The sequence below is a fragment of the Thunnus maccoyii genome, chromosome 1 (assembly GCF_910596095.1).
Source record: "Thunnus maccoyii chromosome 1, fThuMac1.1, whole genome shotgun sequence".
NCBI lineage: Eukaryota > Metazoa > Chordata > Actinopteri > Scombriformes > Scombridae > Thunnus > Thunnus maccoyii.
In genome coordinates, this window is record NC_056533.1 from 25,359,931 (window position 1) to 25,372,553 (window position 12,623).

Consider the following 12,623-nt stretch of genomic DNA (forward strand, 5'->3'; position numbering starts at 1 on the left):
AGAGCGAGGACAAGAGTTTCCCTGTTGTCACAGACGAAAAGAGAAGTCTATCTGCCTCTCATCTCTGTCTTTGTGTCAGATGGGAGCAGGGAAAGGGTCACTGGAGAGGGGCTGAGTGAGGGCGAGAGAGCAGAGACAACACAGGGATGATGGGCCGGGTGGTGACAGTGTTGAAGAGGTCACACTCCAGTAAACTGCAGACTGACAGTGTTTGACTGGGCGTCACATCAGAGGCCTCCTCGCGTCACATGCTGGAGGTCACATGATTGCTCAGCGTGAGGGACAGGTAGTAATAGAGCAACACACACATACACAAAATATGTACAAATACACACTTACAAGTAGTATAAAGCAAAATGACAGCAATACAACAGCACAGTATTCATTTTTAAACAATCACTGAATATGTATTTAGAGGTAAACATCTTAGACTCCCTGCACAAACCAAGAACCTTGTATATATATATTTTTATCTAGTCTTTTAAATAAAGGCTTTTGGGGGATTTTATTATGGTCTCAGTATTTTCTAGAGGAGTAAGGGTGAAACAGAAATATACACTAACAGGTTGGAAACATGTGACACCCTGTAATATATTTGGATACAAGATATTTCTGTACTAAAAGATTCAACAAAATGTATTAATTTATTTACTGTGTTGCTTTATTTTTCATTTCAGGGGTTTGAGGGCACACTAAAAATGTTATATTTGTACATCTATATACAAACCACAGGGGGGAGCCAGGTAGTCTGAAAATAGAGTTGCACTGTTTTTGTCTGAAGACATCTGGGTTTTATTTTTCTTCAGAAAAAAAGTGTAAATTCTAAAATTTCCATCCCTATATAAACTTCTTTGAATTTGACTTTTGTATTGTTTGCTTTTCTGCAACAAAAGTAACCTCCAATAAGTGAGTCAGCGAGTTGTCACTTGTTCTGTGGAAATGTGTGTTCTGTGGTATTTCAGTGACCCACATGATTTCATTTCTCTGAAAATTCACAAAGCACTTCTAAGAAGCTGAACAGAATAAAACAGCAATTTAAACCCACAAAACTAATAATCACATCATCACAACACATAACACAGATCTGATTAAAGTCTGATTAACAACCACAAAAGAAGAAACTAATCAAGGATTGATGTGTTGCATCATCATCATGGTGTCAGTCTGAGACAACACCTGACACAATACTAGGTATAGTCCTCACATATACAATCCAAAAACTACAATAAATACATGAACTGTCGGGTCTCAGATTAAGCCATTAGAGACAATGTGAAGAAGAACTTTCCAAGACTGCCATATCTTTTAACCTTAACATTCTCACTGGAGAGCTAAACTACACAGCTTCCTCTATCCAATTATCTTCTTCCAGACTGTGAGAAAAGTGAGTAACCTTTAACGGCACTGACACAGACATGAGGTCAAGACCGGATCCTCAGAAAAACCTGCTTAAGTGGACAGACCACATTTAGACGGTTGGGTTTCGTGTGTGTGTGTGTGTGTGTGTGTGTGTGTGTGTGTGTGTGTGTGTGTCTGCTTCTTTATTAATCTGGTAACCTAATCAGTAAGTGAGTTTATGGATATCACAGATTTTCTTTTCTTAATACAAAATTATATAATATGTTGGTGATAGATCTTTATCTATAGAAGATAAAGCAGAGGAACAAAGTCAAAGCACTATTAAAAAAATAGAGAGAGCTTAACCATCCATTTATATGTAACCTTTCAGTCCATGGTTTCAGTCTGTGGTGTGGAATTTGTGATTAATTTATTAACTGTGAACATTTTCTTTTGCAACTTGCAAATGGTGACTTGGTGTCTTGCAGTGGATTTGAGGAATGAGTTGGAAACAAAGTTGTGGCTTATTACATAAGGCACATAAATAATACACAGCTCAATATCTCTTATCGCAGGAAAAACAATCTGCTTCTTCATGTACTGTCCACTAGATGTCACTCTAATCCATGATTGAAATAGCAAACAAAGGAGAAATACAGGCTGAGACAATATATAAGATTCATGTGTTTGGTCCTTGATCTTAGAAAACAGCTGTTAAAACTAGTAAGTTTGTTTCATTGCATTTATCAAGATGCACCGCTTATTATAACAGTGGAGCCTGAGATGTTTTCTTTCATTATATATGAATACTATCAGTAAAATTGCATCAACATGACAAAAAGTTTTTAATCACATAAAGTTGGTAATTCAAAAGTCTGGTCTTTGCATATTTTGAGCTTCTTTGTATTCAGAGAGTTTATTTAAACCAGCATGATGACAGGATTTTACCTGAATATCCAGATGTTTTTAAAATACTTTTTGCTTCACCAACATATTTATCGTGTCTTATTCTTGAATTAGCGCGTGCTTTATTTGCATATCAGATTGGCTGAGACTCTACCCAGATTTTTTCCACAATCACATTTATTGTGCGCCTGTTTTAACTGCATTGTTACCGCAACACATCCTGATTAGTTTTCACTTACTGCATCATTAAGATCCAGTTTTTCTGGCTGCAGCTGTGTCTCTAAATGTTGTTGTTCTCTCAAACTTAATTTGTTTGTGAGTGATATTATGACCAATGCTGTTTTGCATAATACAGATGGATCTTAATCAGCATGATACTGATGCTCCTTATGCATAACACACAATGTAACATGTGAGATAACAGACATCTCCCACTGGTAAACTGGAAATACTGGTGTGTGTCTGTGTGTATGTATGTGTGTGTGTGTGTGTGTGTGTGTGTGTGTGTGTGTGTGTGTGTGTGTGTCTGTGTGTGTGTGTGTGTGTGTGTGTGGGGCCTGAAATATGAATAATAATGCCTATACTGCACTTGAAGACTAGATCATAGAACTCTTTAGTGTTATGCTGAAATCGATCTTGGGTTAGTACTTATGTGGGTTTAAGGAAAACTGCTGCCTCTTTTCAAGGGATTTTGGAGACACCTCAGATCAGTCAGACCAGCTTTAACTTAACTTTAAAGTGCAGCTTTTTAGTGCATCATTCTTAACGAACACTGCTGCCTGTTTCTCTAGTTTCTGCACAAAGGTGCACACTCAAAGGCCCTGGGCAAACGTACACTTGTTGTGCCCTCAGTTCAATTGGAGGTTTTGGGGATAATTGATGGAGCCTGATTGACTCCTGGCAAAAATGATAATTTAACTTCATTGGAGGAAAGAAGGCTCTGCGCACTTTCAGTCCAATGCAAGTGTCAAGCCAAGCTCTTGCTCACTAGACCTTCATCAAGGCATGCAGAACCCTCTTTTCTCCATATATGATGTTTATGGCCTTCTTGCACCTTTACATTGTGTCATGATAGCAGTAATCTGATCAAAACTTACTAAATTGAAGCATAAGGAGACCAGTTCTGTCAAATACAATGTGGCTCAATCAAACTCTCACCTAAATCGTGGAAGGAAGAGTTGGATTCCTGCATGTGGGCCAAAAAACAAAATTCCCGAAACAGCAAATTTGGCAAATATAAATGTAACACACCTACTCCCTCTAAACTTTGTAGCGCTGAATCATTAAAACAACAGCCATCCCAGCAAAATCATTTCCTTCTTCATAGAAAGTGTTGCCAAAAAGTGCCTTGGTTTGAAAAAGACCACAAGAAGAAAGCATAGTAGAAACATCAGGGGTACAATAAAACAATTTGACCTAATTTTTGTTGTGCATTCACCAGCCCATAATGTGTCAAAAACACATGCAAGTTAATGGATAAATGCAAGTTAATGAACATAATATTTGCTTTTAAAAGCTCTGCTCATTTTGCATGACAGGATATGAAGTGTTATCAAATGAACATCATGGTGCTTTATGTAAACATGATGGATGGAAAGTGTTGTTGTTGTTGTCATAACAATTTCACAATTAGCAGCTTCTAGTGAATTAAGGCTGTACTGATATCATCTAAGCATAACATTACACGTAGACAGAAGCAGACACCATCAACACTCATACATTGAGTTGATTGTGACACTTTTTAACACCTCCACAGAGCACAAGAGACATTTAAACTGGAAGTGTGGCTACACAGAGAAAACAGATCACCACATTTATAGACAACTCCTATATAACACCAGAAAATACAACAAGCAATATGTCATATGATTGTTGACCTTTGTTACTGTTGTGCACAGAAAAAGACATAAAAATCCTGTTACAGATATCACTTCACCCTACTTCACTTGAAGCAGCCAGTGAGCTCATAAAAGCATTATGACAGGCAATAAAAACACTAACTTTCCATTATGGTAACAAAAAGCTTCACATTGTTCACAGTCTTTATAACCCAGCTTGAAAATGGGTAGAGTGACTAAAAATGAGTGTAATACTTGACCTAAAATATTATGATGACACATGCATTATGAAGGCTTTTAGCAAGTCTTATAATTTAAATTGAAGTCTTCCGCTAGTCGAAATGTGTTTGCTTCCTGTTCTTTCATTTGGTTGTTTGAGCTTCACTGTGCAGAATGATGTATGTGCAGAGTTTGATACTAGAAGGCTGTTTTCACATTAATCTGCTGAAGGGGAAAAACCTCTGTGCTCATTGAAAATCTGAGCATGATTTGTGACCTTCCAACTAGTCTGGAAGCTAATCGTGGTCTAATCGTCTACAACTTACCCAAGTATGATGAAAACTTGAAGCCACCAGTGCACAAACACTAAGAATGGACTTTTCAGTGAAGTAGGAGATATCTTGTGTCTTTTTAAATTAAATAGACTAGCCTACTGCACATGTGTATTTGCATATTAATATCATATCATAGATTCTGAATTTTTCAATGAGGGAGAAGGAGTAGATGGGAGTTTAAGGTTTAGAATGAGGTAATTGTACTTTTTTTTGAGGAGAAACATATTAGACACATAATTATTCCAAGCAGAGTGTTTTAGATATATTTAACAACATGTCTGGGGGGATCTTTACTAAGTGCAAAGATATTAGCAACAAAATGTACTCAAAGTGTCAAAAGTAAAAGTACTTATTAGTCATCAGAAACGACCCTGTCTGAGTGTTATATCATGTTCCTGGATTATTACTGATTTATTTTATTTATTGCTGTAGCTGTAGGAGTTAAAGGATAGGTTTGCAATTTTTCAAGTCTATCTTAAAACAATGGTCAGGTGCCCAAATAAACATTTAAACAGGTTTTTCTTGCCATAATCATTCCCCTGCTCATACTGTTCATTAGAAGATAAGTGACGGAGGTCAAAAAAAAAAAAGTTAATTTGAAAAATGTATGTTAATATGCTTTGTGCACGGCTTGAGGATTGTGGATTTTGTCCCCCATAATTTAGCGTACATTTTAAGCACTTTAGGAATAAATTGTTAATAACCAGTATGAACAGGTGGAATGATTGCAGAAAGAAAAAACAATTTCAATGTTCATTTGGGCACCAATTCACAAATTGTGAACCTGTCTTTTAATCTGTAACAGTGCATTAGAGTTAAGATAATGGAATCATTTGTATGTAAAATCCTATGCCTGTTTAGTTACTTTGTTTCCACCTGTGATTATTAGAATATCAGCAAGATATCCACATTTTCGTGGGTTTTAAAGCAGGAAATGGAAGCTTACAGGGAGTCCTTAAAGGCAGCATGATGTGTTTCCACTGAATAGTTAATATCTCTGTTGGCCGTCCTTTTCCTTCTCCTCCCACTCAGCCAAACCAATATAAACATTTCTGAACAGTGGGGATACTCCCCAACTATCCATCCTCGTTAGGGCACCTCGGACACTAACAAAGATGGCTCAAACCGACAGTCAAAGTGCAGCTTTCCCTGAAATAGTGGAGCTAAACGTGGGCGGCCAGGTGTATGTGACCCGGCTGGAAACTCTCACAGCGGTCCCCAACTCTCTCCTGTGGCTGAAGTTCACTCAGAGCTCCCCGGGCGACCTGCCAAAAGACAGCAAGGGCCGCTTCTTTTTCGACCGGGACGGCTTTCTGTTCCGCTACATTTTGGACTACTTGCGGGACTCTGAGCTTTTTCTACCCGAGTTTTTCAAAGAGAGGAGGAGGCTGCAGAAAGAAGCGGACTTCTTCCAGCTGCCGGAGCTGTCGAGGCGCGTCGCAGCTGCCAGCAAAGACAGCTCCTACGCGGAGGACGGCGGGGAGCCGGACGAGACTGAACTCGCCAGCCCGGCCACCTCCTCCTCGGACAAAGCCCTGCGCTCTCCTGGGGCCAGCGCCGGTTACATCACTGTGGGGTACCGAGGCAGCTACACTATTGGGAGAGACATTCAGGCTGATGCCAAATTCCGCAGAGTTGCCAGAATAACTGTCTGCAGCAAAATCTCTCTGGCTAAAGAGGTTTTTGGGGAAACCCTAAATGAGAGCCGAGACCCCGACCGACCCCCTGACAAGTACACCTCCAGGTATTACCTCAAGTATAACTTCTTGGAGCAGGCGTTTGACCGGCTGGCCGAGACTGGTTTCCACATGGTGGCCTGCAACTCCACTGGGACCTGCTCATACGCCAGTAATGACCCGGGGGAGGACAAACTGTGGACCAGTTACACCGAGTATGTTTTCTCCCGATGAACTGACCGGTACAGGAGGACTGCGTTCATGCTCATGACTTATATCAACAAACACAGGGAATAATCATCAATTATATAACATGTATTAACCTCCCCAAACTGGCAATTTCACTTTGTTTTTGTCTCTCTGTGTTCAGTTGGATCAGGCTGCAGCCACAGTTAACTTTTCTGCCATTTTCCCTTCTGTTCAGCAAGAAGAGGAAGAGGACTCACAAAGTCAGACAAACATACATCTCATTGGTTAAAGAGGAGCAAAGACAAAATGACTTTTTCGTGATGTGTCACTGGGTTATTTTTATGGGCCTTGTGGCCTTGTGTCCTTTCTGGTGTTCAACAGTGACAGAGACTGTTTTGTTCTCTAAGTAGATGACAGGAGGCTGGAGGGTTACTCAGGGTGGCAGAAATGTTAGGAGCTGGTTTCTTTGATCCCTACTGAGCTGTGCTTGCTTGTCAAGGCTACCGATGTTCTGCACGCATTAACAAGGAATTAACTTTAAATTTGCCTGATGTTTGGTCTGGTTTTGACCTGCAGCTCCTCCTGTATTCTCTTGCACTCTAAAGTCTTAACTTTGAAGGATTTTGTGGTTAAGGAAGATGATATATGCTTCTTTGGTATGATACTTTTAATATATTGCTCAATATAGTGCGATAATATCGACCACACATTCAGTTTCGCTGATTTCAAGATAACACGTTGTGACATGTTATTTCACAGTGCTACACTATGTGCCATCTATGATCTCTTGTCATTTTTTTTCTTTAATTATGTTACAGCAAATAAAGTGTGACATGTTAACACTAACCTTGAATTCACTGTCAAAACTCTTCTAAAGTGTTTCTTCCAAACCCTGAAAAGAAAGAAGAAAACTGATGTACTGCATGTTTTGTCCACATGTATTTCACACAACATATTTTTGTCTTCTCAGGTCACTTGTTTCTTGGTGATTTTCTGCAAATTTACCAAAAAGAGATAAGATTTTAGTGGTTTACAAGACCATCTTTATCAGGGCTCTTTCATAGAAATATACAACATGAGAGACCAAATCCACAACACAGAGAAATGACCTCAGTCAACTATAATGTCAGCAAAATGCTTTGACAAGAATCAGACCTGAATTAAGTCACATCGGATTGTTTTTAACATGTTAAATGTCACAGTTATCACATCGTAAATCCAGAGGTCACTAACTCAGGAAGACGGAAACAGAGATGCTGTAGTACGTAACTTTTTGTCACAGGACTGCAGCATCAGCTTAACTTCACAACAGCCACATTTACCAGATAAAAGCGTCCATTGAGTCTTTCTAGCAGAGGCTGACGTAAGTTATGATAAGAAAGGCATGAAAAGTCAAGTAAATTTGCACTGTGAGTTTGCTTGAGATTCCTGTATTTCAAACAGAATTTAAACCAAGTTGTCTTTTAAATGTCTGCATTCACATTTTTACTTCAAGTAGGTCAGGTAAACACATTTTGACTACTGCTTCAACTACACTTCTTGTCCTGGCACCTGGGGAGATTTTATATCCAGTTCGAACTGAAAATAAAATGAATGCCCCACTAACTGTAGCCAAAAACAGTACTTGGTAGCCGATCCGGTAAAGCAGACTCAGTGTCTCTTTTTGCAACACAGAAGAGCTCTGTTATCTCGACTGAGCAGGATGGGAAGGAGGAGGAGGGGGGATTTCTCTCTGGCTGACAAGTACAGTAATCAAATGTCTGTTCCCTTGTGGGATCTTGGGGCACAAATCCAAGCTATCCCAGGATCAGGTCTAATACAAAAAAGGCTTTTGTGTGGGATGTGTCAGAGTGCACTTGAATACAAATGTGTAAAAATTCAATCATTTATTTGTCAGATGTTCAGGAGCACTGAAGTTGTTACTGTAAAACATATTAGAGGGGATTTGTTGCCTTACTTTCTGAAAACAAAGTCATATGAAGACATGCGCTCACACAAACAGACACAGGAACTTGCACCCAACCACCCACACACACTTCTGCTACCAAGCACAGAAGATAGACATGTCTACACAAGAGACCTGGTATCTGCTGTCAGCTGATGCTGCCATCTGGACAGGAAAAAGGAAGGATCGACTGTGACTCTTCCTATAGTGTGATGTTAAGAAACGCAATGCTCCTTAACCAAAACACAGTGACTGGGGCTGAGCAAAATCAGACACATTTTCTCTGAGGGGCAAGGATGCCCTCTCATACATAACATCTTCTAAATCAGACTGAAACCGTACAGTATGAAATTACAAGACACATGTTGGTCAAAAGATGCATTAAAACACTTTTTTGTTCCTCTGAGGAAATGAGTTTGTAGTTTGTCTGCCAAGTTAATACAGATCTTGTGTGTGTGTGTGTGTGTGTGTGGGGGGGGGGGGGGGGATGTGTCCATGGTGATATAAACACCTACAAAACACATTTCACTCAGTGTGAGCTATTTTTCTCTGTAAGAAAAGTGGCGGCCAGAAGCTGTAAATGCACACACACACACACACACACACACACATACACACACACATACATACACACAGTGCACAGGAGGGAGACAGATAAAGAAAGCCAAATTAGCCAATTTGCAGAGTTGGAGATAACACCGACATGCTGCCTTTCTTCATATCCGCCTCTGTGTGTTAAATCTTTCATGCTTTCTCTCGCAGTCTCTGCCTGTAGCTCACTGTGACCTGCAAGTCTAATTTTTTTTTTATTCGAGCTCCAACTCCTCTGATATAGCCACATCACAATGTATGTTCACAGAGAGATGAATAACTAATCCAAGCTGTGTTTCTCTTTGTTTAGATCAGGTGTGAGAGCAGAAATAAATAAGATGGCCCTTAGCTAAATGAAAGAACATCCTCCATCATTTCCATGTTATCTGAAATGTGCCTTCCTTCACAGCTAGTCTGAGCAGTGGCTGTTCCATTAAATTTCCTGCAATTAGCAATATTGTGTAATATGGGATTTCTCAAGTACTTAATCATGTGTGTGGAACAGTGCAGCAGGCACGTAAAAAGACCTCAAAGACATCTGCACAGCTGAAAACTGTTCTGTCCGCTTTAAGAAATAACTCAATGTTCTGATTGTGTATTTAATAATAACAAAAAGACTGTTTTTCCAGTTTGAAAGATGACACCACTTGGCTTGGGGCACTGGTACTCATCTTACAAACATTAGTCAGCCACCATGAAGCTTATACTGTAAAACAGGCGAGTGCAAAGCATTTCTCAATCATTTAGTCACCTAAAATCTACGTAAATCAGCAGGGGGTCCTTATTAATCAAACAAGGATTCCACAATAAACATGAGACAATGCAAATCTCTCTTCACTACAGTCGATGAGTTTTACTGTTTGAGTGTCCTTGGAAGGCACAACTCAGTGATCCAAATGTGACCAAAAAATCTGAACACAAGGTTGAAACAAGCTATCACTCCCATGATTGATTGATTTCTCATCTAATACCTTCTATTATCTTTTCAGCCATGCTACATGTAGCAGCGTGGCTCCAGGGATGGCGATGTTAGTGACATCCACACTTAATTATCTCAACAACTATTACATGGATTGCGGTTAAATTTTGTACAGTCATTTATGCTCCCCAGAGGAGGAAGTGTACCTCAATCTCTGGGTGACCTCCCTTTTCCTCTAGCACCTCACCTCCACATTAAAGTTTTCACTTCTCTTCCAAAATATCTCAACATCTACAAAATGGATTGAACCAAGATTTTGTGCAAACATTTAAGGTCCTCAGAACCCTGCTTTAATGTGTCTAGCAATTTGGTTTATGACCAAAAACCTGCAAAACAAATCACATTCCCATCTGCCTCAGCTGTGTTTAATACTGTTTAGTAAATGTTAGCATGCTAACATGCTAAACTTAAGTGGTTAATTTTGTAAATACCCTAAACATCAGTATGTTAGCATTTAGCTCAAAACACTGTGTACAGCCTCACAGAGCTGCTAGCATAACCATAGAGTCTTAGTCTTATTACACAAAAGTCAAATCTTTATGGCCAAGAATTACAAATTATGCTTTTAGATGTCTTTATAGTTTCTGATTAAATACTCTAATAGCAGAGCAAGCCACACTGTAGCTCTTTAGTTGAGATTTCCACTTCATTATTGACCTTGCAAACAACAGTTGACAAAACAATCTCAACTCAAGGCCAGCTTACTCACTATGGAGCTTTTTCTGAGCTCTTTAATGTCTTGGTGTCAGAGTTAACACTTCAATGTTTGGACAAACCCTTAGAAGTTTTGCAGCAGCCATTGACTGCTAATGTAAAGTACACATATTGTAACAAACCATTGTGCAGTCTTACATCACCACTGTTAGTGTTTGCTAACTATCTGAACACAGTTAAGTGTTTGTGTTACCAAGCAGTGAAATCATTGCATTCCTTGAATCATTAACATAGTTCTCAGAATTGCACTCAACTGAAACAGCAATGCACATCATAATGAATATGATGTATTAATGACCTTTTTTGAGCCTCTAAACCTCACAACAAAACAAACATCTTCTTTCACAAATCACTTCCCCAGAGCAGCACTCTGGTATAGCCACTAAAACACTATTTAAAGCCACAATCTATCATTAGAAAGCCCAGCTATGCTCTTGAATTGTGACACTCTGACTGCTGCTGACGTATTATTCGGTTTTACAATCTGACAGTTTTGTTATTGTCATAATAGATTTCAGCTTTATTTTAGCTTATTTCCTCTTCAATTACACCAAGTGATATTAGCAGGGGGGTTAATGTTTTTATGTGTGTGTGTGAGTTTGTGTCCAAGTGCGGTGTAAAATTCAATCGCTGTGCTGGAGAGCAGGTAAGATGCAGGAAATGAAAGCAATAATAAATTCTAGTCAGAACCTTGCTCTCCCTAAAAGACTTAGTTAAGGGCAGCCTGACATACTGTAAGCCTGTTTCATCTTACAAAGTGAAACTCCAGTAATAAGAAAAGATATATAAACCTGCATCCAATGGGCTTTTTGTTCTGCTATCCTGTTTCTTGTAGCAAGATGCAGCATTGCGACATACTTTTTTTTATGTGGCATTTTTGCCTTTATTGGATAGTGAGTGGCAGACAGGAAACAAGGGGAGAGAGAGATGCGCATGACATGCAACAAAGTTCCCTGGCTGGAACTGAACCAGGGACATTGCAGTAATGTGGCATGCGCAGTAACCATTCAGCTACCAGGGTGCTCCACACAAAATCAAAAATAATAAAAACAATCACAAAAGCATCAGCCTGGTTTTATTTAAAGGAACAGCCTCATATCTTATAGCTGTCTGCAGCTGTGTCCCCTGAGTATGGAGTTTCCAAATCACACTGGGACAATAAAAGTTATTGGAAGAATTAAGCTGTCAAGAATAATCCAAACTTTTGAAACAGCAACCATACAGGCTCAGGTAAAGGCTGCTTTCACAACCAGCTCTATGCAAGTGGCAGTTAAAAACATATGATTTAACTAACATGATTTCTTAGTGGACAACAAAATGTTGGAAGTACAGTGTTGTTTTTGGTATATAATATAATGATGATAAGTTTCATGTCAACAATATACATCTTCAAATTTGCAGTTGCTATCAGCCAAGAGACGGACAAAACCCAGGTGTAGCTGCAGACAAAGAGATTCAAATCTGTGATCCTTCAGTGATCAAGTTAGCCGCCTCCTTCAAGTAATTCTTCAGTAAATCTGACCATAAAGCTCTTCCCCCTCTGTTTACTTGTGTGTAGTTTTATTGGGTAGAGAGAGGGTGTAAATGTCGCCAGTCTCCGCTGAGCTGCTCTCAGCACCCAGCGGCAGACCGGAGATTGGTGCAGCTCCCAGTAACAAAGCTGAGCCTTGCACTGTGCCGGTAAACCAAAAGGTAAAAGGCAGCCAGCATCAATCAGCTGCAGGGAACAGAGAGGAAGAGAGGGAGCATCCTCCTCCCCTGGTGTGACTGCAGCAGGCTTCCTTGCACAAGAAGTGCAATCCCCCCCTCCCTCCCTCCCTCTCAGGGCTGTCTGAAAGGGCAAGACATGAAGGAAACCGATTAAAAGTCCATCACTGTGTGAGAGACTGTTAC

The 12,623-nt window shown here is 39.7% G+C and overlaps 1 protein-coding gene across 1 annotated transcript; it reads left to right on the forward strand.

The window, feature by feature from the left end:
• The first annotated feature begins 5,004 nt into the window (after positions 1 to 5,004).
• Positions 5,005 to 7,347, forward strand: LOC121901680 (BTB/POZ domain-containing protein KCTD12-like). Its single transcript, XM_042418591.1, has one exon. It carries the CDS (start codon positions 5,752 to 5,754, stop codon positions 6,544 to 6,546), a length of 795 nt encoding a protein of 264 aa, XP_042274525.1. The 5' UTR covers positions 5,005 to 5,751; the 3' UTR covers positions 6,547 to 7,347.
• The last annotated feature ends 5,276 nt before the right edge of the window (positions 7,348 to 12,623 follow it).

Excerpts from the sequence above, each read along its gene's own strand:
- LOC121901680 (XM_042418591.1), top strand. The coding sequence starts at position 5,752 with ATGGCTCAAACCGACAGTCAAAGTGCAGCTTTCCCTGAAATAGTGGAG.